This window comes from Nelumbo nucifera, chromosome 6, assembly GCF_055504915.1.
Source record: "Nelumbo nucifera cultivar China Antique chromosome 6, China Antique-T2T, whole genome shotgun sequence".
NCBI classification, from domain to species: Eukaryota; Viridiplantae; Streptophyta; class Magnoliopsida; order Proteales; family Nelumbonaceae; genus Nelumbo; species Nelumbo nucifera.
Genome location: NC_142654.1, coordinates 40,986,030 through 41,013,830, shown reverse-complemented (window position 1 = coordinate 41,013,830; position 27,801 = coordinate 40,986,030). Strand labels below are relative to the sequence as shown.

The window sequence follows — 27,801 nt, the reverse complement described above, 5'->3', positions numbered from 1 at the left end:
CAGTTCGCTTCCCAGCTGCCTGAAGCTCAGCTAGTTGCACTTTCAACTGCAGGTACTCAGAATGTTCCTTCTCATACCACCGCCACAACTCTCGAAGGTGGTTAACTACAGCCACGGCCGAGCATGCGTTCTGCGGACACCAAAAGCAGTGTTAGCACGAGGAAACACACTCAAAACAACAGAGATACTTAAGTGTGAACTTACTTAAGCCGCAACCCAGATGAGCAAGCACTCTAATGTGCTGCTCCTAGAATTCTCGGCCTCTTTAGTGATGTAGGCTGTCATCATCTCACAGAGTAGCTGCTCGGGAACTCCAGGAGTCTCTAGCTCGTCCCGACTATGAACCGTCCAGCACGGCACATGGATGTCTGAGCTGCTGCTACCCACCTTGACCTGCATAGGGAAAGCTATCGGACGAGCTTCCTTGGGTTCCACGACCACCATGTCCTCATCATCGTTCCCCCGTCGCCGAGCTCTCTTCTACCGGTGAGGCGCCCTCTTGGAAGACCATGGGGGAGGAACTACCTCAACATGGACCTGTGGTACCGCGCCAGCCCAGCTCTGCCTCTAGCAATTCTCCTCCATCTGGCGTAGATCTCCTCTTCACTAGCCATCTCTACACCTGCATTACGGAAGTGCAACTGTGAATATGAGAACAAGGATGTAAAGAAAGTACAAGAAGACAAACCAACGAAAAGGACAGACTAGCCACCTTGTGCATCAACCCGCCAAGCATCAACATCTTCGAGCATGTATACACAGTTACGTCTATCTTGTGGATCATGCTCAGAGCCGACCTTTCCTCCCAAGTAAGCGCCGGCCATTGAGGCTGGGGCACTCTCATTCTTGGCTATTGTAGCACGACCGAGAAGGGGAGACCCCCAGGGTAGTGGACAAAGAAAATGTTTCATTCCAATGCTTCACAGAGGAAGGAGCCCCGACCAGCACTTTGATGTCCTTCCTAATCGAGAAATAGTAATAGCCTTGTTGATGAGGTTTGAGTTGAAGAAGGAAGCTCACCATACCTAGGGTCAACTCAATATCACGAACGGCGCAGTAGGACAAAAGGCTGACCAAAAACATAAAGGAGTTCGACATCAGTTGCACCGACAGTACTCGGTACCATGCAAGTACCTCGGCAACCCCTTCGTTCAGAGGAAACCTCAGCTTAGCCTCCAAACTGTTCTCATACACATAAAGTTCACTGGGCTGAGCATCGGTTGCCATTTCACCGGGCTGTGGGCTCCTCATTCGGAAATCCTCGGGGATGTTACATAGCTCGGATCCAAGCCATATCCTCGAGGCCCAACACACAGGGTGTGGTGCCAAACTGGCTACCAACCTGCAGCGGAGCTCAACTTCTACGCTAGAGTGACCGACCTCGGCCTCCTCAACCTCGGCCCCCTCAACCTTGGCATCCTCAAAAACCCCAACCTCGGACTCGTAATCAGACTCACTAGAACCAGAAGATCTAGAAGCGGAAGAAGAATGGGAAGATGAGGAAGACATCTTACCGAACTTGAAGCCGAGGAATAAAAATAAAGCGTCGAGCAACAATGACAACACCTCGTCGAGCAACAAGAAGAATGGGCAGTACTCGGTACCATGCAACTTCGGAGCTCGGCAAGTCATAGCTGAGCATCGCAACAATCTCGGTCCCACAGCCCGGCAACCCCAAAGGAACCTGTCTCTGCAGCTCGACGCCCCATGGTCGAGCATCACAACCTCGATTTCGGAGCTCGGCCTTTGACCGTCAACAAAAGGCCTTTCCTCGGCATACAACCGAGCTAAGCCCTGACTTTGGAAGCTCGACACATCATAGCCAAGCATTACAACAACCTCAACTCCAAAATATTGACCCAACTCCAAAGCTCAGCACACCATGGCCGAGCATCACCACGACATAAAAGCTCAACTTCCACTTAGAATCAGAGCCATTCCTCGGCTCCACTAAGACGAACTTGGAAGTTTAGTTCAACACCTCGACTCCCTGCTGAGCTACACAACCGAGCAACATTTTGGGCCAAGCACTCCCCATCCTCAGCGGCAGAACTAGGGGAGTGGTGTTCAGATTCCGAAGTTAGAGCTCTTAGAGTTTTGTAGCCGACAATGGGAAGATTCCTCAGCCATTTTCCATATTTCCCGGTTCTCAAGATTGCGATAGGCGTTGAGGAACACCAAAGGGGCCAGACGCCCATCCAGACATCAATTTGAAGTTCTTTAGCTGAAGAACGAATTGAACTACTTCATTCCTCGAGTTCAGAACTGGGGGAGTGGTGTTCGGGTCATGGCTGAGCTGGCCTTACGAGACACCTGGCCGACCAGCTATCGCCCTGCCACGTCATCCTAGCTTGGCCACATTAGCATAGCTCGGCCACGTCAGCATAGCTCGACCACATCGGCCTAGCTCAGCCGAGCTATGCTATTACTGTGGCCCCCCATCTTATCCTTCCAGCCATGTCAACTACACATCATATGGATGAGCACAACTACAGAGAAGGAGAGACAACTCCGCTAGGGAATGAGACTCTATCCTAAATACCTCGGCGGCTAACCTCATCCCGATAACCCCAGAAGCTCAATCTGACAAGGACACTGATCTTCTGCTATAAAAAGGTACTCCATGCTCGAGGTAAGGGATCCCCAACTTCTAACACCCATACTACTAATTAGCTCGGACCAACATCCCTATAGCTCGGCCTGACCATCCATCACGTTCTACTGACTTGAGCGTCGGAATCCTTACCCAGGGATAACTCCTCGGACCTCTGACTTCTGTTTCCTTGATCACAGGTCTTGAAGTGCGGCCTCGTCCTTCTAGCTCAGCCCCACCCTGCCAGTAAGGACTATCTGGTTGCTCTCCTCAATTTATGCACCACCTAGGATTGAGTAGCATCAGACACGATCATATTAAGGCTGTGTTTGATTGCAATGCAAATTTATTGCACTAATACAAAAGAATGGGAATGCAAATGTAAAAAAATGCAATTTATTGTTTAATTTTGTTTTGGATTTTATTTTATTCTGCTTTATATCTTAATTTACTTCATTTGTTCTGCAATCAAACAAAATAAGCTAAAATTTAAAACAAAAATAGTCAGAATTTACACTCATATCATTTGCATTGCCATGGTTTTGCATCAATGCAAATTTATTTGCATTGCAACCAAACACAGCCTTAGTAAAATTCTCTGGCCAATCTTATTTGGCTCAAAGCTCCTAGTGGCAAATCGTTACTTCTTTTGAGCTTCAAAGCAAGCAAAGCAAATTGGGGATTCATAAGTCTCAATCTCTCACAACGAGCATACATATACATATTCTAGGACTCTTTCGATACGCCCCTATAGTGGATGTATCCGGGGTCTTACTGGTTCAGGGGGTGGAAGAGTCCTAAATCGGCCCTCTGAACTGATTTCCAAAATAAATAAAAAAAAAATATCGATTCGCCCGATGTATCTCTACCGACGTATCGGGCCTATCCATAATACATTCTTCTTCAGCATCCAACCCCTAAATTAGGGGTATAATGGGTCCTACATGCTCCAAATGTCCAAATTAAGCAACTTTATTATCCTTGAGAAAAAAACGTTACAAATATCTATTCTGTTTCTGTGGTCTACACGCTACACGCAGTAACAACATCCAATGTTCCGTAAGGCCGTATGTAATGTAATAGGTTTTCTTACGTTTTCCTTCTGACCAAACACAGCCTAAATGCGCATATGAGCTTTTATCTAGTGTTTTACGGATCGCCACATGTCTAGCGGATCTCCGATATGATATTCCAGATGGAGGGCCAGCCTCACGACATATGGGGCTTCCGTGCCAGTTCACGATGGGGGGAAGGGGAAGAGGAAGAGGAGGACCTGAGACCTGATCTCATCAGCCCTGACTACTGACTGACTAGTCACTCCTCACTCTCCACTTTCCAGCAAGTGGGTCCTACAAGTTTGAAAGCAGAATGACGAAGTGGACGGACGGTGGGCCCTTTCTCTATTTTCTTCTTTATTGAAATTTGGGTGTCAGATATGATTGGGTCACGAGGGTTGATTTCCTGTCCTGTCCTCTCCTCCTCTTCACAAAATGCGTTAATACCCCCCCCCCCCTAGAATATACCTTATAACTTTGTCGCCCGTCCTGACTCCTCTCCTAACCTTCTCTATAATATTACAATAATCTAATGATTTGCTCTTTTCTCTATCTGTTAAATCCATTTTCTTTTTGTTGATAACTTCTAACCCCACAAACGATTCAGAAATTTACACCGAATGCTCCTCACTGATTCCCCATCATCGCCCTCTCTCATCTTTTCTTCTTTGAATCTTTTACCCTTTTTTGCATCATTAGTTCATTTAATAGTCTCCTCCCATTTCTGAATCTATGGTGGTTGTTGGCAACAAAAAATGCTCTGCGCCGAGCTAAGAAGAACGGCTGAAAATGGCTCAGATGTCGCTGACAATCGTTTCTACCAACGTGTTTATTGCCGCTCTTCTCTGTGTCTTAATGGCGAACCAGGTCGCATCATCAAGTTCTTTAGTCGGATTGTCTGATAATTCAACGCTACTTCAAACCAAGGATAAGGATGAGATTGTCTCCGGGTCGGTGAAACGTACAGTTCTCTGCAAAGATGGAGGATTATACAAGTTCTGTTGCGGCTCCCAAGTTTCGCTTAATTCGGTGGATGGTTGCGAGAAAGGATCAAAACCTTTTAAGACTAGACGACGTCGCTCAAACAAATTGCATAACAGATATTTATTACGGGAAATCGTGGATTTTGCAAATGAAAGGGCTGCTACCTCCAGCAGGAGCAACAAGTTAGAGATGGAACCTGTAATAGTCTCCGGAAATTCGACCATTTTGAGCAGAAATCGAACTTTCGAGCTTGGGTTTTTCAGCACCAATGGCGGATCAGACTGGTATATCGGCATGTGGTACGCCTCGATACCCATCCGAACCTACGTTTGGGTTGCAAACAGGGAGGCACCAGTCAAAAACCTGACTTCGGCGACAATGAGATTGACTGAGGACGGCCGGCTGAAGATAACGGACTCCGATGCTCGTGATGTCTGGCAGACGGAAAATGCAGAAGGGGCCACGAAGGTGATGCTTCTAGACACCGGAAACTTAGTTCTTCTATCTCGCGAAGGGACGGCCGTTTGGCAAAGTTTCGATTTTCCGGCTGATACGTGGCTTCCGGGAATGAACATCACGGCCCGTGTGGCGATAACGTCTTGGAGGAGCACATCTGACCCGTCACCCGGAAATTACACTCTCAGGCTAAAATCTCCCGGTTACGGCGAGTTCGAACTCGTCTTTAATGGCAGCAAAACCTACTGGACGACCGGAATTTGGACCGGGTCTACGTTCTCCAATGTGCCTGAGATGATGATACGTTACATCTACAGCTTCTATTTCCTCAATCCTTTCACGCCCGTGGCGTCCTTCGGGTACACAGAAATCTCGCTGGAAAACGGTTCCCGGCCACCGCTTACACGGTTTTCCGTCGATTACTCCGGCCAGTTGAAGCAGTACACATGGTCTACGCAGACTGACAACTGGAATATGTTCTGGTCTCGTCCTGAGAATCGGTGCCGTGCCTACGGACTATGTGGGAACTTGGGTGTTTGCAATAGCTTGACATTGAGGCCTTGCGACTGCCTCTCTGGGTTCCGGCCTCTTGATGACCGTGCATGGAACTCCGGCGATTTTTCGGGCGGTTGCCGTCGCGAGGATGAGAGCCTGTGCGATGAGGACGATGATTTCCAAGAGGTTGGGGTCGTCAGTTTCGACGATGTCGTCAGTGTGTCATTTCCTGGCAGTCGGCGATCATGCGAAGAGTCGTGCCTGAAGAACTGTTCGTGTTTTGGTTTCATTCACAACATGAAGGCTGATTTGTGTAAGAATCTATATGGGAATCTGCTGAATCTCCGAAATCTGACAACTGATAGCAGCGGAGAAGAAGTTTTGTATGTTAGGGTTGGGAGTGAAGGATTTAAGAAGAAGGGCAAGTGGAGAGCAGTTGCTCTGCTTAGCAGTGTTTGCGGGTTGATGGCAGTTTTGGGTTTCGCGGTTTTGATGTTACTAGTTCTGCAGAAGAGGAAGATCAGGAAAAAGAAGGAAGAGGAAGCTGTTTTCCCTGTAACGAATTTGAAGGTATTTTCTTACAAGGAACTCTCTGCAGCAACTCGAGGTTTCTCGGAGAAGCTTGGGCACGGAGGTTTTGGGGCGGTTTTTAGGGGGGAATTGTCCGATTCGTCGCTTGTGGCTGTAAAACGGCTTGAACGTCCTGGAGGCGGTGAGAAGGAATTTCGGGCGGAAGTCTGCACAATTGGGAACATTCAACATGTCAATCTCGTGCGACTGAGAGGCTTCTGCTCGGAGAATTCTCACAGACTCTTGGTTTATGACTATATGCAGAATGGGTCATTGAGTGTGTTTCTGCGGCGAGATGCGCAAAACTTGAGTTGGGATGTCAGATTCCGGGTGGCAGTTGGGACGGCAAGAGGTATCGCATACTTGCACGAGGAATGCCGGGATTGCATCATACATTGTGATATCAAACCAGAGAACATTCTTCTAGATAGTGATTTCACAGCAAAAGTGTCAGATTTTGGGTTGGCCAAGCTCATAGGGCGTGATTTCAGCAGGGTTCTAACGACCATGAGGGGGACGTGGGGGTATGTTGCACCGGAGTGGATTTCTGGGGTTGCCATTACAGCAAAGGCAGACGTATACAGTTATGGGATGACATTGCTGGAGATCATAGGTGGGCGGCGAAATGTGGAGGCACCACCATCAGATAGTAGGGAGAAGCCAATGGAGGAAAAGTGGTTCTTTCCTCCATGGGCAGCACGCCAGATAATTGAGGGCAATGTAGCTGGAGTGATGGATGAGCGCCTTGCTGGGGCTTATGATCCTGTAGAGGCAGAGCGAGCAGCAATGGTCGCTGTGTGGTGTATTCAGGATGAAGAAGCCGCCCGACCTACAATGGGTATGGTGGTGAAAATGCTAGAGGGGACGGTGGAAGTCACTGTTCCACCACCCCCCAAGTTGCTACAGGCTCTGGTATCTGGGGATTCCTTCCGGGGAGTTGCCATTACTGGCCATGGGATATCTACTGCTGGTGCTAATTCTGATGAGAGGATGGCAGTCTCCTCTGGGGATTAATCCTAAATTATCATACTAACAACCCCTTTGCCAGTATATCTAATAATGACAAAATTATCTTATTTGCCTTTGGTATCTTATAACAAATTGTCCCAGTCAGGGGCGGCTAAATGAAACCATGGCAGTTGTAGTCTTGCTCGGGCAACCTGAGTACTAGTGGTACACATCAAGTTGAAGTAGCAGTGACTTGGAGGAATTATTACTAACTTGTATATGTCTCAACTTGGGTCAAGTTCAATTGAAAATTGAAACCCAATCTCTACTAGTTGATATGCAACCATTGAATTTTCTTCCAGTCTTTAGTAAGAGTCAGTTTTTCTGGATTCCACTGGGACAGTGAAGCAGAAATACAGCAACTGGGTTGTCTGAACTCTATACTCTAAATTGTTGAATGTGAAAGCATTTTCTGATACTTTTTGGTGGTGGGTTGGTGGTTTTGGGGGGTTCACATTACTGTGTCAGTTGATGATTTGATACGTAGTCTGTATTTTAAGTGAATGAGAATGTGGTTTTTGAAAAATGCTTGGGGTGAAGTACATCATCCACAGGCTAAGGTTACCCTACTCTGAGTCCAATCTTCACTCTTCATCCCTGCTATGTGCTATTAAACTTTCCTAAAGCTGTCCCTTGTACAGAACAATTTGCATCTTATGATTTCAGACCAATTGAAAATACTAAAATCCAAGTCCCAATTTCAGCAGTTACCAGCATTCATGTTTTGTCTTATCTGTCAAATATCAAGTTTAAACCATTTCAAATGAGGTTAGAGTTCCAACCCAAAACTTAAGGTTTTGAGTTTTAAATATAAATTGTGGGACAATCTACCCGTCCCACATGAGTTCAATACTTTAATATGCTTGAGATCTGGTTGTGTTGATAAATCTTTCAGTCAGCATATTAGAAGGGTGTATTAAATTAAAAACATATCAGAGGGTATTAGGTCCTAAGATTAATTCAGATTCAGAATGAAATATTTCAGCTATTATTCATCTCTTTTATGGTGAAAACTTTGTTTTCTGCTTTTTTTAACCATACCAACATTTCTTTTATTTCAGCTATTATTTCCATCTCTTTTTCTGTTTTGATGTAAATAACAAAGGAAACCAAATATTGTCCAAATACTTCTTTTAACCATTCCAACATTTAAAAAATTCAATTTATTGGTTCATTTGACAGTTTAACCAATGTGAAGTGAGGGAAAATGAATGGATGCAACTGAATTATACCTATTAGGACTGTAGGTAGTCAATTTTACTTTCATCAATAATCTGTACACTTGTTCAATAAATTTCATGGCTCCTTGTTACCTACGATCAATTTAGAAATAGTTTAGCCTAGAAATCTGCTGCATTGTTTTGGAAATCTGTTCTTATTCTATCCCCCTCAACAATATGGAATATTATTTTTCTCTGGAAATATATGGAAATCAGAAGTTCTTGTTTTCAGGTATCTTTTTGAATCTTTGTATTGTTTTTAATTGATCCTACAAGCTTCAGAACAGAATTAAGTCCTTGTCATCTTACAACTCTATTCCTTTGCACACTATAGAGAACTGCTTGATGTAAATATTGAAAGAGCATCATATAATGTTTAATTGTCACTCAGAAACACTATATCCATTCAACTTCTGACAACAACAGTGGTTCTTCCATGCAGACAACGGATCTGAGTCTGCCAGAGAAACAACTTCCATACTTTTCAAACTGACTACATGTAGAAGTATCAAAGAATTACATTGCAGTATTCGAAGTGATTTGTTCTTGCCTCTTGAAAGCTGTCTGAAATCAAACATTTGAAGATTGAGCGATCAAAGGCCGGATGAACTCCAGAAATCATTGAATTAAGAAGGCTTATTTATTTATCTCTGCCATGATTTCAACTAAATCTTGGATTTTTTAAGCTTTCTTATCTGATAGAAGAATAATTCAGATTTCATAATCGGTCCATATTTATCTGAACAATTAAAAAAATTTCCAAAAACCACAGATTCTATGACTTGATCTCTCAACGCATCTCTGATTTGACAGAGCAGAGCTTTCGGTATATCATAAAAGAGCTAAAACCCTAAGTGGAACTTTTGTACTCTCACAAATAGTTAAAGCACAAATCTTATACAAGTAAGTAGTTGAACCGACAAACCTCTTGTTATGTAATTTTGACTATTCTTAGATTAAATAGTTGCTTATATAATTAGAATTCCTACATGAATTTTTCAATTTTTAGTGATTTTAGTTGTTGTTTTCAAACATCAGAATATTTGGTTGGATTTGAACTTGGGACTCAACACAAGAATTTTATTTGATTTTTAATTAATATTGGATATATGGTTTGTTTCAAATACTTGAACTGAATCCAAATCCCCCCTGATTCAATTCAAATCCTATCCTTTTATAGCCCTAGGTCAAAGGACCAGTAGCCCCTTCTTTTTTATTGCAGTGCCTTGAAGAGTGATTACTCAGATATTTATGATTTATGGTTTCGTCATATTTCCACCACCTAAAACCTTGGTACCCATTGATACTTGGTTTTGTTCCTATGATTTTAAGTTTGTTTCTTTTGTTCTTTTCACTTGTTTTTTTTATCACCGGTGACATTCTATTCTCAATCCATGTTGTAATGAACTCCTTTTATTTGCTCTGTTCATGCATTTGCAGAGTAGGTGCTTTTCACATATAGTGGAATTTCAAGTGGGTTGCATCATGCATATGATGTAGGCACCTGGTTTTTTCTCTCCTTTTATGTTTTGAAGGTAATGAATTATATCTTTGAGGTTCTTTGTGTCAAAGCATACTTGAGTATTTATAGCCTTATAGGGGGTTTGGCTGTTCCTTGACCAAGGGTTACCAACATCATCATCATCTAAGCCTGTTCCAACTATATGGGGTTGACTACATGAATCCTTTTCCTCGGTTCCACCCAAGGATTAAAGCATTGACACGATATGCCAGATACGGGGTGTATTGTATCGATATTGATGTACCCAAATATGCTTGGATACACCAATACGCAGACTTTTTGAAATATTTAAAGGTCTCAGACCTCTTCCCCAACCCCCTGATTATTATAAAACAAAAAAAAAGCCAGAAAAGCATGAGTATTGGCCATATCTGTATGCACCGCGTATCAATATTTTAATCCTTGGTTCCATCCTGTTCAATGTCATATACATTGTTAAATTGTGTCCTTAAATCATTTTCCATTACTTCAACCAATGTCGTTATTGATAGCATCTCAAGCCCCTTCAACTTGTAACAGATCTCTTCTAGCCCCAACCATCTTAATCTACTCTTCCTTGTTTTATCACATATTGGAACTACTCCTAGGTTCCTTCAAGTAGGGAATTTGGAACATTGGCCTCTAAAAAATACATTCAAGCTGTGAAAACATAAAATATATAAATAGATAAAATAATTTAAACAATGGTCATTATTATTGCTACTATTATCATTTTGTGTTGATGATGTCCATAGTTGGTTGCAAGAAGTTTAGGGTTTAAGTCCCTAATTTCCATCTAGAAATTAAAATATAGGGAGGAAAATGATCCATTTACTGCCAGCTTCTGACATAGTTCCAAGTCAGAACTCCCAAACACTATATCAAAAAAAAGTTCATACATAATATTATTCTGTCTCTGGTCTTCTTGAATATCTGTATTATGCATTAGAATATGACTTAAAATAACAAAAAAGAGACTGTTATTCAGTGGCCTACAAGTCTGTGCTTTCATAGTTGTCACCTGATCTGTTTGGTAAATAATATGTGGGATTGGGCCAAAATTTCAAGGGGCATTTTTTTTTTCCTTTTTTATTTTCTATAAGCATTACTTTTGCATCCTCTACATTTACAAAGTAATTATCTAAAACAGAGATATCTGTAGACCCAGAAACAACATTTTAGATAATTCTTTAACATGTATTATATCACCACATTTTTAGATGGGTTTGCATACTTCTCAAATTAATTAAATTGTAACCATGTTACTAGATGTAAATTTATGATGAAGACTAGAAATAACAACCCGGAGATAAAAGTAGATCAACAATTCTAAAGTAGCCATAGATGAATCTATGTGACATATTTACAGTAGCACCTAAGATCTAATTATAAGCATGGGGGTTATATTCTTAATATTATTTATCAAATTCTAAAGTTATTAACATGGAATAAACGATTTTTAGTAAAACTAGAAGACTTATAGAGCTAAGGAGAAATGAAAGCAAAATGAATTATATAATGGAATGCACTTAGGCTATGTTTGGTTTGAAGGAAAAGGTAGGAAAAGGAAGGGAAAGGTGGGGAAACCTATACAAGGTTTGTAAAGGTTTCTCCACCTTTCCCTTCCTTTCCCTACTTGTTCCTTCAAACCAAACATACCCTTAGGGTAAGAGTGAATTTCTTACTTTTTACATGATTTTAAGGGGATATTGCTGTGATACCTAGATACCTATACAAGGGTGCTGTATTGTGTCAAATACTTAAATTTTTAGTGTAAATTTTTGTATCCAATATTGTATCCAGCCATGCCCCATGTCCATGTCATATCCAGGTAACATGAGGAGATCGTAACCTTTTATCTTCATGTTATAAAGCTTATTTCTAGAAATTGAACATCCAATCTCATAGATTGTTTTTTCTTTTTTGGTATAACTTAATAAGAAAAAAGGATGCAGTTCAACAAAATAAAGCAAGTAGTTGTACCTGTAGAAATACAGAATTGCCTTAGTCTGTAACCTCAGGGTACAACTTTGGTGCTTGAGGGAACCCCAAAATCTATATAGCATGACCTTGAAGGACACTGGCTCAGTATGCTTTAGATGGTTATTTTATAATGCAATGTTTTAGATGCAAATCAATAAAATAATTTGGAATACTAAAACTATGATAGTACGCAACAAAATGTACTATGAATCTATTAAAACATTTTGGTATAGTATAGCAGGTGCATGCTAATAATGTAAGATGGTCTTTTCTTGATGTAGGAACGAAAGCTCAAATACCTAATTGATGTAGGACTTAAAGACCAAGGATGAAACTAGGAGGGTAAACATGGGCTAAGAAGAGTTTAGGGGTGATTTTGTAACTAAAAGCAAGGGTTAAGAATGGTTAGTGAGGTTTTATTCTCCATAGGAGGGTGGAAATAGAAAATTCAAAATCCAAGAATAGGGATGGAATTTCTTCAATGAAAATTTTTAGAGATATTTAGAATGATGGATTGCATGGTCCAATTTAATTTCAGATCATTTTGAGCAGATTTTCCACAGAAGGATGAAAAGTTTTCTTTGTGACAAATTTTATTAAAATGTCAAAAATTAGGGTTTAGATGGATATTCGGAATGAAGTTTGGCAGAGAAAGTTTGGGATTCTAAATATGATAGGAATTGGAGATGGTTTGACATTGAAGGAAGAAAATAAGTATTTTTTATGTAAAGTTAAAAGAAAAAGAGTTGGATCAATGTCAGTCTTAGAGAGGATGTTGAATTGATGCCTATAATAAATAACTTACGGGCTATTGATGGTTGCCCATATGTTATTTTGAGCCCTTGTCATTTGAAAAGGAAGACTTAAGCAAATGAACATGAATGGGCCTAAGATCCATCCATAATACTGAAAATTGAACCTTTGGATGCCCAGGGCATGGGCCCTAGATTCATCATGTGGGTGTTTGGCATCGATGCCATTTTCTGAGAAAATGGCACCACGTAGGCACCACATCACAGAAAGCGGTACTTCAAACAATGTCCTCTTGTTTGGTACCGTTTATTCAGAAAAAAATGCTGCTCCAGACCATGCCTTGGAAATCAGGAAAGTGTAGTTTGGAGCAGTGCCAAATTCAATGTTTTTTGAGAAAACGGTGGATTTCTGCCAGCAGTGCAATGATGTGGCATCATCTTGGACGTTGAATAATATAGACCATGTTGAAAATATTGCTGCCAGCATTGGTACCAAACAAAACCAGTGTTGTTTTCTCAGAAGCCTATGTGGCAGCATCGGTTTCAAACAAAAAATAAACAATGAGAAAACAGTACTTATAACTCCACATGTCCAGCACCAATATTTTCAGAAACAGTGAGATGTTCCCAGCACCAATGCCAAACACCTACCATATCAATGCCTTTGCTGGTGTTTTTCTTTAGCTATATGTTTTTGAAGCATGATTGTAAGTCAGACATTTTTCTGGTGTTTTTCCTAATTCATTGATAGAATAGCCCTCATGCTTCACAGCCTTTATTTATGGTTAGGATGGCCTCGCTCCTAGATTTGTGAAGAATGGTTTGTAGCCATCAAGTGGAAGGGGCCTTGCATTTTGACAGTCTGCATGGGATAACTTGTAATACAGCTAATTTTAGGCAAAATTTTTTATTTGTAATTAATTTATGCAAACCCATTTCTGAAGCCTGAAGCCTCATCTTAGTTTTCATCCTAAATTCAATATCTTTGGGAATGTAGTGTAATATTTTTGTGGTCAAATAGTTGATTTTGAATTGTTTTGGAAGAAATGGGTTAAAGACATTTTGTTGTATTGACTAATCATGGATAGGATGGTTGAGTTTGTACGACTTTTGTTGTTTTGGGTCATTTGATTGATGAGTGTATTCTCTGGACGGACCAAGAATCTTTGTGGGGTTGGTTTAGGGCCCATAATGCTTCGCTTTCAATTAAATTTGGTACCTAGGAGTTTTTGCAACTTCTGAATCCATTGGTGTTGTCCCCACACCTTGGCTTATGCCACAACCTTGTTTTTTTGACCCGTTTCAATGAAACCAGAATCTTTAGGTTGCGTTTGGAAATGATCCAAATGAAGTGTAAATCCTGGCTCAGGGTAAATTTGTATTCTGGTTCACTTTTGCTTGTGTTTGGCAATATTACATTTATGCATCGACAAATGACAGGCCAATGCATATTTACATTGATAATAAGATGTAAAAGTACATCAATAAAAAAAAGTAAAATTGCATTTAAGTGGGCTTCTGAAAAAAAAAAGCATATGTTTTATTGGAATTCATGTTTGCATCTATTATAGGTAAAAGTTTGTTTGGTAAGAAGGTAAATTTGTCAGTACAAAATTAACCCAATTTTGTAATTTATATGAACCATTTTACACTACATATTTGTATGCATATTTATTTACATCGTTTCCAAATGCAGCCTTAATGGGTCGATTTGAGGATTTTTAGAACCTGTTTTGGCTTCAGATTTTTCCTGTAGTTTTCCGATTTTGTGTATTAACTTCTGACAATTTTTCAAGTTGTTTTGGGCATCAATTCACCAGTTTATCATCTTTTAACATTGATTTTTCGAACCATTTGAGATATAATTGCATATTATACTATTTCTCGATTAACTTGCATGTTTTGGGCTCTTTATGGCTTTTTTCTCAAATAATTGTTTTGTTTATGAACAGTTCCATGGGACAGTTATTTTGTGGGATTTTGTGCACGAGGGATGGGCTAATCATTTGGTTGCAACTGAGTTGGAATTTTTGAACACTGGACAGGTGACCTTATGCCAAAGTGTTTGAAAGCCTGAAAGAAGAGATCAAAGTGTTTAACACCTTTTCTTAATTGAAAACTGTCTTGGGTTGCAGTTTGCATTCAATTTCATCTGTGAAAGGTTAACCCAAAGTTAATTGTTTATAGTAATGGGATAAGAAGTGAAGTATATGTGAATTTTTACGCCCAAAATAGTAAATGCTGAGGCTGCCTTTGAAAACGATGCAAATAAGTGTGAATGTAAATATGTAGTGTAAAATGGTTCATATAAATTGTAAAGTTGGATTAGTTTTGCATTGACAAATTTATCTTTTTACCAAACAGACTTGGTTGTAATGGATGCAAACACGAATTCCAATAAAGCATAAGCCTTTTTTTTATCAAAAGCTCACTTTGAATGTAACTTTACTTCTATTTTTAGAGAGAAGTACACTGTAGCCCAATGAAAAGTTCTGAAATTACAGCCCCCCATAGTCTACTAGTAGCCCCCCCCATAAACCACATCCTGTTTGTGGATTTGACATCAATCCATGGTCAAGATTCATCCCCCTGTATGGTGGGGCTAAGAATTCTGACTTGGGCTAATCGGTCATTCTCCCTCTTTTTTATTGATGTAATTTTACATCTTATTATCAATATAAATATGTATTGGAAAATGTGTTTTCTGTCATTTGTCAATGCATAAATGTAATATTGCCAAACATTGGCAAAAGTGAACCAGAGTGCAAATTTACCTTGAATTGGTATTTACACTCCATTTGCATAATTTCCAAATGCAACATGAAGAATATATGAATCTTGCTTTGTTGAGGCGGCAATTATTTATGCCATTATGTATTTAATTATGGATTTGCTTTCTTGGCCTAAAGAAAGGAAAAGTGGGATTCATGAACATCATGGGCTTGTTCAGTCCCTCAATCGAGACCATTTGGTTTTGGATCAACCATGTTTAATTGCTTCTTGATTTATTGTTATCATCTAGATGTTTCAACATAATGTTTATGTTCCGGTTCCTAAATGCTAAAGTGGTTTGTTTGATGCATTTCATTAGTTTTAAAGCTTTTGGTGTATTGGTCAAGCACATAACAAATGGCATAGAGCAAAGTGAAAGCTGTCAAAAGAAAAATTTCCCAGTGCCACCAAAGTGTGAGCTGTGTAAAAGGGAAACCTACCATCGTAGTGAGAGCTGTTGTGAAGAGGGCTACTTGTCGCTAGAATGAGAATTACCTAGAGTGAAGCTACACTGAGATGTTGGTTGTGGTATATTACAGTCCCAAGTGTTAAAGTGTTTGGCTTGATGTGTTTCATCAATCTTAAAGCTTTTGACATATTGATCAAGCACAAAACAAATGGTATAAAAGAAAACAATGAACTCTGGTTATGAATGCCAATTTTTACAACTGGAAAGAAAGGTTGAGTTGTTAGTGGCGAACAAAGAGAAGCTGAGGGAGAGAAATGATGCAGATGTTCGAGTCCCTCTCCACCAATTGGAAGTCTGTGTTGTTGTGAGGAAGATCATTTAGCTGCTTAAGCCTGACTAGTCCAAGGGTTTATAGTCATCGAGGTGTGGACATTTTGGTGGATTTTCTTGAGAACATTACTATCGTTGTGGTATTGCACCAAAGGAATGAGCCTCTTTATGACAAGGGTAAAATTGGCACATGAATCAATCTATAGCCTGGATCATGTCCATTAGGATGTCGATGGTAGCTAGAGCTACAGATGTTGCATTTGATTTGGGTGGTCAATGACCCTTGGCTCTTTGTTTACATGTGCCACTAGCTGGAATAAGAGTGTAAGACCCTGTTCGCTTTTCGGATAGTTATTTACCCGGGTAAATGCAATTACCTGTGTAAGTTTTTCCTGTGAAACATTTACCCGGGTAAGTGCATTTATCCATGTTCTTTAATTTCTCATGTAAATAAGGTAACCATTTTTAGCTATAAAAATCCATTATTAAAAGGGACATTTTTTGTCCCATTTAAGTATTGGCAATTTCCCCTTAGGTGGAAAAGTTATTTACCCACCTAGGAGATGGGCATACCTAGGAAAATAAACTTTCCCTGGTCTCCACATAAATCTGAAAAAAAGAATATAGGATTCTTGGTCAATGGGAACCCCAGTCCCATTGACCAACTTTCCCCCCTCTCAAAATTCAAAAATAGAACACCCCCTAAGAGTGACAGTTTTGGGAAGCGGTATGAACAAAGATCTTGCTCACAAAAACATCATCAATAACTTTAAGAGAGGTTGTTTCCCTTGCCAAGGATGTTCATCTTTCGACCAGTTTGAGCATAGACGTTAAGTGTTGGGTCAACATGCCTATGGTGAGAAGCTTGGTATGTGGTTCATTTGTACCTCCGTGGCTAGTAGTTGAAAGTTAGTGTAAACACGGTTTACATGGTTATAGTAGCGCAACCCTTGAAGAAGTTTCATGATACAGTGTGCAGCAATTGTAAGAATATTAAGCTCATCTACTTCATCATGGACAGGGTGTCAATTGGACTGGATTTGGTCCAATTCAATACAGTAAAATGTGAGTCCATTATAAATGTACCAGGTCCAATCCAATCCAATGAATGTTTTGGACCAATTTGGAACGGTCCAATTCAATGTCTAGATTTGTTCAAATTCATTTTGATTTAGATTGGTTTCAACCTAAACCCGGTCCGTTGACACATATATTCTTATCTTATATCAATGGACTAGATATTAGCTTAATCCAACCCGGTCCATTGACACATAAATTTGTTATGAACGGACCAGGTCCGATTTAATCTAATAAATATTTTGGACCAGATTGGTCCAATCCAATATGTCTTGTTGGTTCATCCAATTCGTCCAAATTGATTTTGGACTAGATGGGGTCCAATCCAAAACCGGTTCATTGACACCCTTAATCATGGTCCATGCTTCCATTCATTCTCCATTTTCCCCTAACATTATTAACTCCATCTCTAGTGCTTCCTTAGCTACATCCCTCATGTTGTTGAGTTATTCAACCATAGTTTGAGGAGCTTCTAGCTATTTTGAGTCTACAATATGGCTACAAATGCAAGAATACCATTAAAGCTACCTTTAACTTCATTAGTGCCTAGGGCGATGTGGCATTCTTGAATGCTACTTGTCCAATAAATAGGCCTAGATCCATGGGGTTAGGGTAATTAGGGAATTCCTTGTAATATGGAAAGTTGGTGGTTAAGTAAAGAGTTTTAAATAGGGAATGGTACATTAAGTAGATTATGATTGTCTTTTGTTAAGATAGGATGGTTAGAGCCTTAAAATAAGGAGAGAAATTCTCCATTAGTTGTTTGATGTGTGCGCATGCTACACATCATTTTTATTGTTTTATATATGGTTTTGATAATGATTTTCAATGGTTTGTACCCTAAATGAGCAAAATTTCAAGAAACTAAGAATTTGGGACAATCTAGGGTGAAGAGAGCATGAAGACATGTTAATACGGCTGAAAGGAAAGCAGTTCGGCCCATCAAGAAGAAAGGCCCAACCAAAACCCTATGGGAAAACAACAATTCAGCCCACCAAGGAGAGCAGCCCAACAACAGTTCGGCCCACCATGGAGAGGCCCAACAACAGCTCAACCGCAGCCCTAAGAGAGGCTCTAAAAGGTGACTGACTTTAGAGAATTGGAGAGAGGCTGAAAGAAGAGTATAAAAAGAAAAGAAAAAGAGGAAATTAGGGTTCAGACCCCTGAAGACAAAATCAAAGAGAAGAAGTGCTGGAGAAGGAGAGAGGGCTGCTGAATGCGAATTGAAGAGGAGATCGAAGATTGATGCAGAAATCTTAGGTTGTCTTCTTCTTTGATTCTGCGAATTTGGTAACCTAGATTCAATTAGGGTTTCATGGTTTTTCTTTGTTGAATCTTTCTTTTCTTCTTTCTATTATGCGAACCATGATGGATTTTAATTCTGATATGTAATTAATCTTTTAAGTAGATCCGATTGATTGTGATTCATTCTTGGGATTTCTTGATTAGGGTTTTCGATTAATAGAGTAATCTTGGCCGAATTATTCTTGTTTCTTGGATTGTTTGAATTGTTTGAGAAAGGGTTTAGGTAATTAGATCAACTAATCAAGAAAACAGATTGAATGCATCTTAGAGATAATATGCATGATTTGTTGGCAGTCATTCAACTAGAATTAATTTTTGTCGAATTCCTTGTTCTTAATACATCTATGGCGATTAAATTTTTGATAGAGATATAGGAATTGTTGCTCATAAATAGAGTGGGTTGTGCTCGAGAGAGGCTGCTCATACGATTAGGGTTAGCCAACCCAAGACTGAATTCACTTCGGTTGGATAGCTTAATGGTTTAATTGCTAAACCGATTCTACTAGTTTTTAAATGCAGTAATTCTTCTCATCATTAAATGTGGTCTAATATGAGAATGCTTAAGGTATTTTACTAATTAGGAGTTAGGTTTTTCTTTGTTTAATTTTTCGGTTTATTAGATAACAAAAGGCTGATTCAGTACTAGTAGTTGTTGGATCAACCCCCGTGGGAACGATACTCTATTCATCATTATATTACTTGATCGGCTAGTGCACTTGCTAGTGTCTTCTAAACGCATCAAGTTTTTGGTGCCGTTGCCGGGGGTTATCACAACAACAATATCTTTATGACTTTGACTTGTATAGTTTATGACACGCAGAAGTGAAAAAAAGAGCATCATCTACGATCCAGAGATTGAATGAACTCTTCGCCGTTGCATTAGAGCTTCTAGGAAAGAGAAAGCTAGAAGTACAAAGATGGCCGAGCAAAGGACCATGATGGACTATGCCAAACCAACCCTCACCAGGGCAGCCTCGAGCATTGTGAGACCAACAATAGCTGCTAACAACTTCAAGATTAAACCAACAATCATTCAGATGCCAGAATACAGTTTAGTTCTGCGGCCTAGCTAATGAAGATCCGAATGCTCACATCGCCAACTTCTTGGAGATATGTGACACATTCAAGCACAACGGAGTTAGTGATGATGCGGTGAGGCTCAGATTATTTCCGTTCTCATTGAAGGACAAGGATAAGACTTGGCTGAACTCTCTACCAGTTGGGTCGATCTCTACTTGGGATGAAATGGCCAGCCGCTTCCTATCCAAGTATTTCCCTCCATCCAAAATTGCGAAGATGCGGAATGATATCACCACCTTCTCTCAGTAGGACGGGGAGTCATTGTATGCGTCATGGGAGTGTTACAAGGAATTACTAAGGAAGGTCTCTCATCATGGACTTCTCGTATGGCTCCAATTTTAGACGTTCTACAACGGATTAACCGAAGCAAATAAGACTATTATGGACGCTGCAACTGGAGGATCCATTAATAACAAGACCCCTGAAGTTGCCCATGCACTCATTGAGGAGATGGCTGCAAACAACTACCAGTGGCATTTCGAGAGAGCCCAAGTTAGGAGACAACCCGGTCTTCACAATGTAGACACCTATACAACACTATTTGCACAAATCGGCGCCCTTAGCAAGAAGATAGATGAAATGCAGTTGGTAGCCATGCATGTTCAAACCGTAGTCTATGAATGGTGTGGGGGAGGTCATATCAGCACTGAATGTCAAGTTGGAAATCAGTTCATGCAGTCCCACGAGCAAGTAGATTTCGTAGGGAATTTGTAAAGGCAACGAGGTAATCAGTACCCTCGTGCATTCAACCCCGGATGGAGGAATCAACCTAATATGTCTTGGTCAAGTCAAAATGCGGTGAAACCCTTCCATCAAAATTTCACTCATCTAGAAAAGAAATCTAATCTAGAGGAGCTGATGATCAAGTTCATAGCAAGTGCGGAAACAAGATTTCAGAACCAAGAGACATTGGTCAAGAACTTGGAAACTCAAGTGGGGCAGTTGGCACAAATGATATCTTTTAGAGTCCAAGGTGCTTTACCTAGCAATACTGAAGCAAATCCAAGAGAGCAGGTGCAAGCCATTACCTTGAGGAGTGGTAAGGAGCTACAAGAGGTGGAGAAGAAAACAAAGGAAGAAGGCAAGATGGGCACACCCCTAGAAATCGAAAAGAAAGAGGAAGAGCAGTCTGACTCAAAGAAAGAGACAAGTCAACAGTCGCAAGTACCATTTCCTAATAGGATTAAGCGACACAAAATGGAAAAGGAATTTGGTAAGTTTCTTGAAATTTTTAAAAGTTTGCATATTAGCATTCCTTTTGCAGATGCCTTATCCCAGATGCCACACTATGTAAAGTTCCTGAAAGAAATATTGGCGAACAAAAGGAAACTGGGAGACGTGACTACAGTTGCATTGAATGAAGAATGCTCAGCAATCCTCCTCAACAAGCTGCCTCAGAAACTGAAAGATCCAGGGAGTTTCACTATTCCTTGCACTATAGATAGTTTGAAAATTAACAAGGCATTGTGTGATTTAGGTGATAGTTTAAATTTGATGCCCTATTCGGTTTTTAATAAATTAGGGTTGGGTGAACCCCAACCCACTAGAGTTGCGTTGCAGTTAGCTGATAGGTCCATCATGCATCGTAGGGGAGTCATAGAAGACATGTTTGTTAAGGTTGATAAATTCATTTTTCCAGTAGATTTCATAGTGTTAGACATGCAAGAGGACGTTGATGTCCACTTATCCTAGGGCGACCCTTCGTAGCTACGGGAAAGGCAATGATTGATGTCCAACAAGGGCAACTCAGCCGTAGAATTCAAGATGAGGAAGTAATTTTTAAAATGTCTGATGCTATGAAACATGCACCTTCTAGTGATGATTCATGTTACATGATAGATGTCATTGATTATGCGGTTGGTGGCTGTTTTTAGGTTAACAGGTTGGCCGATACCCTTGAGCTATGCATACAAGAAGGAAAAACCATAATGGGAGAAAACGAAGAGATGCAAAGCATGGTGGTGTACTTGAATGCCAATCCGCAGTTTCAAGGGAAGGGGTTCATCAAGTTGGAGAGCTTGGACAGACCCTCAATGTCGGAAAGCAAGCCTTCAATCAAAGAGCCACCCACCCTTGAGCTGAAGCAACTCCCACCGCATCTGGAGTATGCCTTATTAGAAGCACCTTCAGCCCTACCAGTGATCATATCAGCAGCCTTGACTCCTTTGCAGAAGGAAAAACTGTTGCGGGTGTTACAGGAACACAAGACAGCTTTGCTTGGAAGATAGCAGACATCAAGGGCATCCACCCGTCCATATGCACTCACAAAATTCTGATGGAAGATGGAAGCAAGCCCTCGGTTCAGCCCCAAAGACGTCTGAACCCAAACATGAAGGATGTGGTGAAGGTATAAGTCATTAAGCTGTTAGACGCAGGTATCATTTATTCGATCTCCGACAGCTCATGGGTGAGTCCTGTACAAGTAGTGTCGAAGAAAGGTGGCATGACTGTGGTACCGAATGCGAAGAATGAACTCATACCTACTAGGACGGTTACCGGGTGGCGAGTGTGTATTGATTACAGAAAATTAAACGAAGCCACGCGCAAGGATAATTTCTCTCTACCCTTCATCGATCAAATGCTAGAGAGGCTAGCCGGACATGAGTTCTGTTGTTTCTTAGATGGGTACTCGGGCTATAATCAGATCTCGATTTCACTGGAAGATTAGGAGAAGACCACCTTCACATGTCCCTATGGTACCTTTGCTTACAGGAGGATGCCATTCGGTTTATGCAATGCTCCAGCAACATTCCAGAGGTGCATGATGGCGATATTTTCTGATATGGTTGAGAAGTTCATGGAGATTTTCATGGATGACTTTTCAGTCTTTGGCTCTTCCTTCGGCACATGTTTACACAACTTGGAAAAGGTACTCAAGCGTTGCAAGGAAACCCATCTAGTGCTGAACTGGGAGAAATTTCTCTTCATGGTGCAAGAGGGTATTGTGCTTGGCCATAAGGTTTCACAGAAAGGGATTGAGATCGACAGAGCCAAGGTGGAGACAATTGAGAAGTTTCCCCCACCAACATCCGTCCGGTCTATGAGAAGCTTCTTGGGACATGCAGGATTCTACAAAAGGTTCATCAAGGATTTCTCCAAGATAGATAAGCTATTGTCTAATTTGCTGCAAAAGGATGTGCCCTTCAAATTCACAAAGGAATGCCTAGAAGCGTTCACCATTTTGAAGGACAAGCTGATTAATGCCCCGATCATAATAGCACCGGATTGGACACTCCCTTTTGAGTTGATGTGCGATGTGAGTGATTCAGAAGTTGGAGCTGTTCTCAGACAAAGAGTAAACAAACATTCTCAGCCGATTTACTATGCTAGCAAGACCTTGAATGGAGCTCAATAGAATTATACCACGACAGAAAAGGAGCTACTAGCGATAATTTTTGCTTTTGATAAATTTCGTTCATATCTGATTTTGTCCAAGGTTATTGTGTACACAGATCACTCGACACTCAGACATCTACTTGCAAAGATGGATGCAAAGCCAAGGCTGATCAGGTGGATCCTGTTGCTGCAAGAGTTTGATGTTGAGATCCGTGACAAGAAGGGTACCGAGAACCTAGCTGCAGATCATCTTTCTCGGTTAAAGAATGCAGATTTGGAAGGGAAGATAACTAGCACCCTCTGAGATGAGTTTCTGGACGAGCAACTCTATTACACTAAGGTAGATACATCCCCTTGGTATGCTGATTTTGCCAATAATCTTGCTGGAAACGTTCTCCATCCTAATCTTTCATATCAGCAGAGGAAGAAATTCTTCTTTGATGTGAAACACTATTTGTGGGAGAACCCCTTTCTGTATAAACTTTGTGCAGATCAGATCATTCGGAGGTGTGTCCCCGACGAGGAGATGGAGTTGGTACTCCGATATTGCCATGATAGGGAAGCAAGAGGCCATTTTGGAGCCAACCACACCATGGCCAAAGTGTTGCAATCAGGTTTCTATTGGCCCACCTTGTTCAAGGATGCTCACAGGTATGTGTCTGCATGTGACCAATGCCAGAGGACAGGTAACATCTCTCGATAGAATGAAATGCCTCTCACTAATATATTAATGTGTGAAATCTTTGATGTATGGGGGTATTGACTTCATGCGACCCTTCCCAATTTTTTTTGGAAATAAATACATCCTAATTGCTATTGACTATGTGTCCAAATGGGTGGAAGCCATGGCTTTACCCACAAATGACTCTAGGAGAGTAGTGCATTTCCTCAAAAAGCTATTCACTTGATTCGGCACACCTCGCGCCATAATTAGTGATAGGGGAACTCATTTCTACAACACCCAATTTGAGCGGCTGATGTGAAAATATGGTGTCACGCATAAATTAACAACCCCATATCACCCTCAAACCAGTGGCCAAGTCGAATTAGACAATAGGGAACTAAAAAGAAATTTGGAGAAGATGGTAGACTCGTCTAGGAAGGACTGGTCAGTCAAGCTAGATGATGCATTGTGGACATATAGGAATGCATACAAAACACCCATCAACATGTCCCCATATAGGTTGGTCTTTGGAAAACCATGTCATCTACCTATTGAACTTGAGCATAAGACATATTGGGTCCTGAAGCTATTAAATTTTGACTTGCAGGTTGCAGGTGAACAGAGACGAATGCACCTAAATGAGATGGATGAATTCAAACTTGCAGCCTATGAGAATACCAAGATCTACAAGGAAAAAACCAAATGATGGCTTGACAAGAATTTATTGAGGCATGACTTTCAGGTGGGACAATAAGTATTATTGTATAATTCACGCCTCTGGTTGTTCCCAGGCAAGATGAAATCGAGGTGGTCTAGACCTTTCACCATATCACAAGTTTTCCCTCATGGAGCTGTAGAGGTGACGCACCTGACACAGGGCACATTTAAGGTCAATGGTTAGCGCCTCAAACCATATATAGTGGATGGAACGGTGCCTACCCCATCAACTGTATACCTAGATGACCGTTGATGCCACTGGAATGTCGAGCTTCAGACAGAAAACAAGCGCTTATTGGGAGGCAACCCAATACTGATGAGTAGTTTTTTTATTTATTTGCTTATTTGTTTTTTGTTTTTTTTCGTATCATTCGATTTTTAGGGTGTTAATTTTGTAGATTATTGATTCTCCCTAGTGTTTCTCATTCTCTCCTCCTAGTTTCTTTTGATCTTAGCAGCTAGAGGGTCCAAACCAAAGAGCCATTCCAGATTTCAGAATGCTCTTCAGGGAAGTTCTCTAAACCCCTTCAAATGCTTAAAGTCCCACTACTCACTTTGCTAAATTCATCTTTGCACTTTCTCCATACGAACATTGAGGACAATGTTCATGATAAGTGTGGGGGAGGCTATAGCTATGCACCTCAATCACCCCAATACATGAATGCATTGATAGACTATATAAACTGGAAATTCCCTTAATATTATTGCTGTCTATAAGGTGAATTCCAAGAGGGAATATGATGAAGTCGAAGGAAATCACTGTAAGTGCTAGAATTTGTTCCTGTGAATTATCCAATTTTATCACAATACATGGGGATGAGGAAGTCGAATAGGACTTTCATCACGACTAGCACTAACTCTACTCATGTGTATAGTGCACTTGATTGAAATCTTAATGATCATTCGAGTTACTAGTGAACATCATGAACTGTTAATGCATGAACTTCAACAATTGATTCAGAAAAAAAGAGAAAAGAGAAGAAGAAAGGATAAAGTCTGAATTACTCTATTGTCATGAACTGAATAGTAAAACTAGTGGTTCATGATATGAGTTCAGTCCCAATTCCGCTATTCCAAGTTGAATAGTAAAACTAGCAACTTGGAATATGAGTATTGTTACCTGCCTCTAGCGTGTGACCCGTGTGAGATGGAGCATAAAATGCACTCACATAAAAAAAAAAACAAAAGAAAGAAAAGAATTCGATGATGGCTGAGGTTCAAAGGGACAAAAGTATAGTTGGAAATTCAATTTAGTGCATTGACAGGATTTGAGACCAAGCTCGAGGTGATGGTTGATTTTGGTGGTCAAGGAGGCTATACATATTGAATGGAATTGAGTGCTGGAGCATGAAGAATCTCATGTTCTCCCTTTCTTTGTTCTTATGTATGTGGTAAGAGTGGCCAATCATGGGGATGAATCAGAATGTTTATGCAGGTTTTCCGACCACTTAATGCATTCTCATCCTAAATTTCATTTGGTAGATGGTAATAATATGGGGAATAATCAGTTTATGGGTAATATCTTTGCTTGAGGACAAGCAAAAACTTAAGTGTGGGGGTGTTTGATGTGTGCTTATTCTACACATCATTTTTATTGCTTTATACATGGTTTTGATGATGATTTTCAATGGTTTGTACCCTAATTGAGCATAATTTCAGGAAACTAAGAGTTTGTGACAGTTTAGGGTGAAGAGAGTGTGAAGGCATGTTGATATGGCTGAAAGGGAAGCAGTTCGACCCATCAAGAAGAAAGGCCCAACCAAAACCCTATGGGAGAACAACAGTTCGGCCCACCAAGGAGAGCAACCCAATAGCAGTTCAGCCCAACAAGGAGAGAGGCCCAACAACAGCCCAACTGCAGCCCTAAGGGAGTCTCTAAAAGGTGGCTGACTTTAGAGAATTGGAGAGAGGCTGAAAGAAGAGTATAAAAAGAATAGAAAAAGAGGAAATTAGGGTTCAGACCCCTGAAGATAAAATCAAAGAGAAGAAGTGTTGGAGAAGGAGAGAAGGCTGCTGAATGCAAATTGAAGAGGAGATCGAAGATTGATGCAGAAATCTTAGGTTGTCTTCTTCTTTGATTTTGCGAATTCGGTAACCTAGATTCAATTAGGGTTTCATGGTTTTTCTTTGTTGAAATTTTCTTTTCTTCTTTCTGTTATGCGAATCATGATGGATTTTAATTTTGATATGTAATTAATCTTTTAAGCAGATCCAATTGACTATGATTCTTGGGATTTCTTGATTAGGGTTTTCGATTAATAGAGTAATCTTCGTCGAATTATTCTTGTTTCTTGGATTGCTTGAGAAAGGGTTTAGGTAATCAGATCAATTAATCAAGAAAATAGATTGAATGCATCTTAGAGATAATATGCATGATTCGTTGGCAGTCATTCAACTAGAATTAATTTATGTCGAATTCTTTGTTCTTAATGCATCTATGGCGATTAAATTTCTGATAGAGATATATGAATTGTTGCTCATAGATAGAGTGGGCTGTGCTCGAGAAAGGCTACTCATACGATTAGGGTTAGCCAACCCAAGACTAAATTCACTTCAGTTGGACAGCTTAATGGTTTAATTGCTAAACTAATTCTGCTAGTTTTTGCATGCAGTAATTCTTCTCATCATTAAAGGTGGTCTGATCCGAGAATGGTTAGGGTAGTTTGCTAATTAGGTGTTAAGTTTTTCTTTCTTTAATTTTTCGATTTTATTAGATAACAAAAGGCTGATTCAGTACTAGTAGTTGTTGGATCAATCCCCGTGGGAACGATACTCTACTCATCATTATATTACTTGATCGGCTAGTGCACTTGCTAGTGTCTTCTAAATGCATTAGTTGTTATGGCACATTGTAATTCCTTGTTGACCTTATGCCTTTTTATGATAATAAACTCAACGAGAGTATTAATAATTTGATAAGTGTGCAACTGCAGAGAAAGAATCCTCAATTGAGCTCAAAAGATTTAAAGAAGTAATTTTTAATATGAAGTGCAAAGGAGCAGTTGATTAGATGATAGATTGAAAACTATCCAAGAAAGAAGAAAACTATAAAGAAGAAAGGAAGATATCAAGCTCCAACACATTTAACTTGTTTTTGTCTTTTTTAGGACTTGATATAATTAGTTGCAAGCAAGGTTTAAAATTTCGATATGATATGCCCATATCGGGCGTATCGTATAGTATCTTTCAAAATCAAATACGGGATACACATGGAAATCAGACATTTCACCTTCTTTTCATGTGTATCGGACCCGTATTGAGGCGTATCAGGGGCGTATCGGGGCATTATCAAGGGTGTATCAAGGCTGTATTGGGGGTGTATCGAGGTGTATTGGTAGCGTATCAACGAAAAAGATACAGCCAAAAATTGAAAAAATAAAGGTGAAAACCAAGCTTCTTTTCCCTGAAATAAGCCTTCTTTCACCCCCCATATGACTAAAACTCAAAACCTCTTTCCTAGAGTGTTAGATTTGCAAAAATTTGCAAGAAACAAG

At 40.3% G+C, this 27,801-nt stretch overlaps 2 protein-coding genes across 2 annotated transcripts; both read left to right on the top strand.

The window, feature by feature from the left end:
* The first annotated feature begins 4,121 nt into the window (after positions 1-4,121).
* On the top strand, positions 4,122-7,687 carry RLK4 (receptor-like protein kinase 4). The gene has a single exon (XM_010277371.3). It carries the CDS (start codon positions 4,438-4,440, stop codon positions 7,165-7,167), a length of 2,730 nt encoding a protein of 909 aa, XP_010275673.1. The 5' UTR covers positions 4,122-4,437; the 3' UTR covers positions 7,168-7,687.
* Positions 7,688-7,838: 151 nt separating this feature from the next.
* On the top strand, positions 7,839-26,548 carry LOC148790795 (uncharacterized). The gene is made up of 2 exons (XM_088890181.1): positions 7,839-9,916; positions 18,092-26,548. Exon 2 carries the CDS (start codon positions 20,365-20,367, stop codon positions 21,280-21,282), a length of 918 nt encoding a protein of 305 aa, XP_088746307.1. The 5' UTR covers positions 7,839-9,916; positions 18,092-20,364; the 3' UTR covers positions 21,283-26,548.
* Positions 26,549-27,801: the final 1,253 nt, after the last annotated feature.

Coding starts and splice junctions, on each gene's coding strand:
- RLK4 (XM_010277371.3), top strand. CDS start 4,438: ATGGCTCAGATGTCGCTGACAATCGTTTCTACCAACGTGTTTATTGCC.
- LOC148790795 (XM_088890181.1), top strand. CDS start 20,365: ATGTCTTGGTCAAGTCAAAATGCGGTGAAACCCTTCCATCAAAATTTC.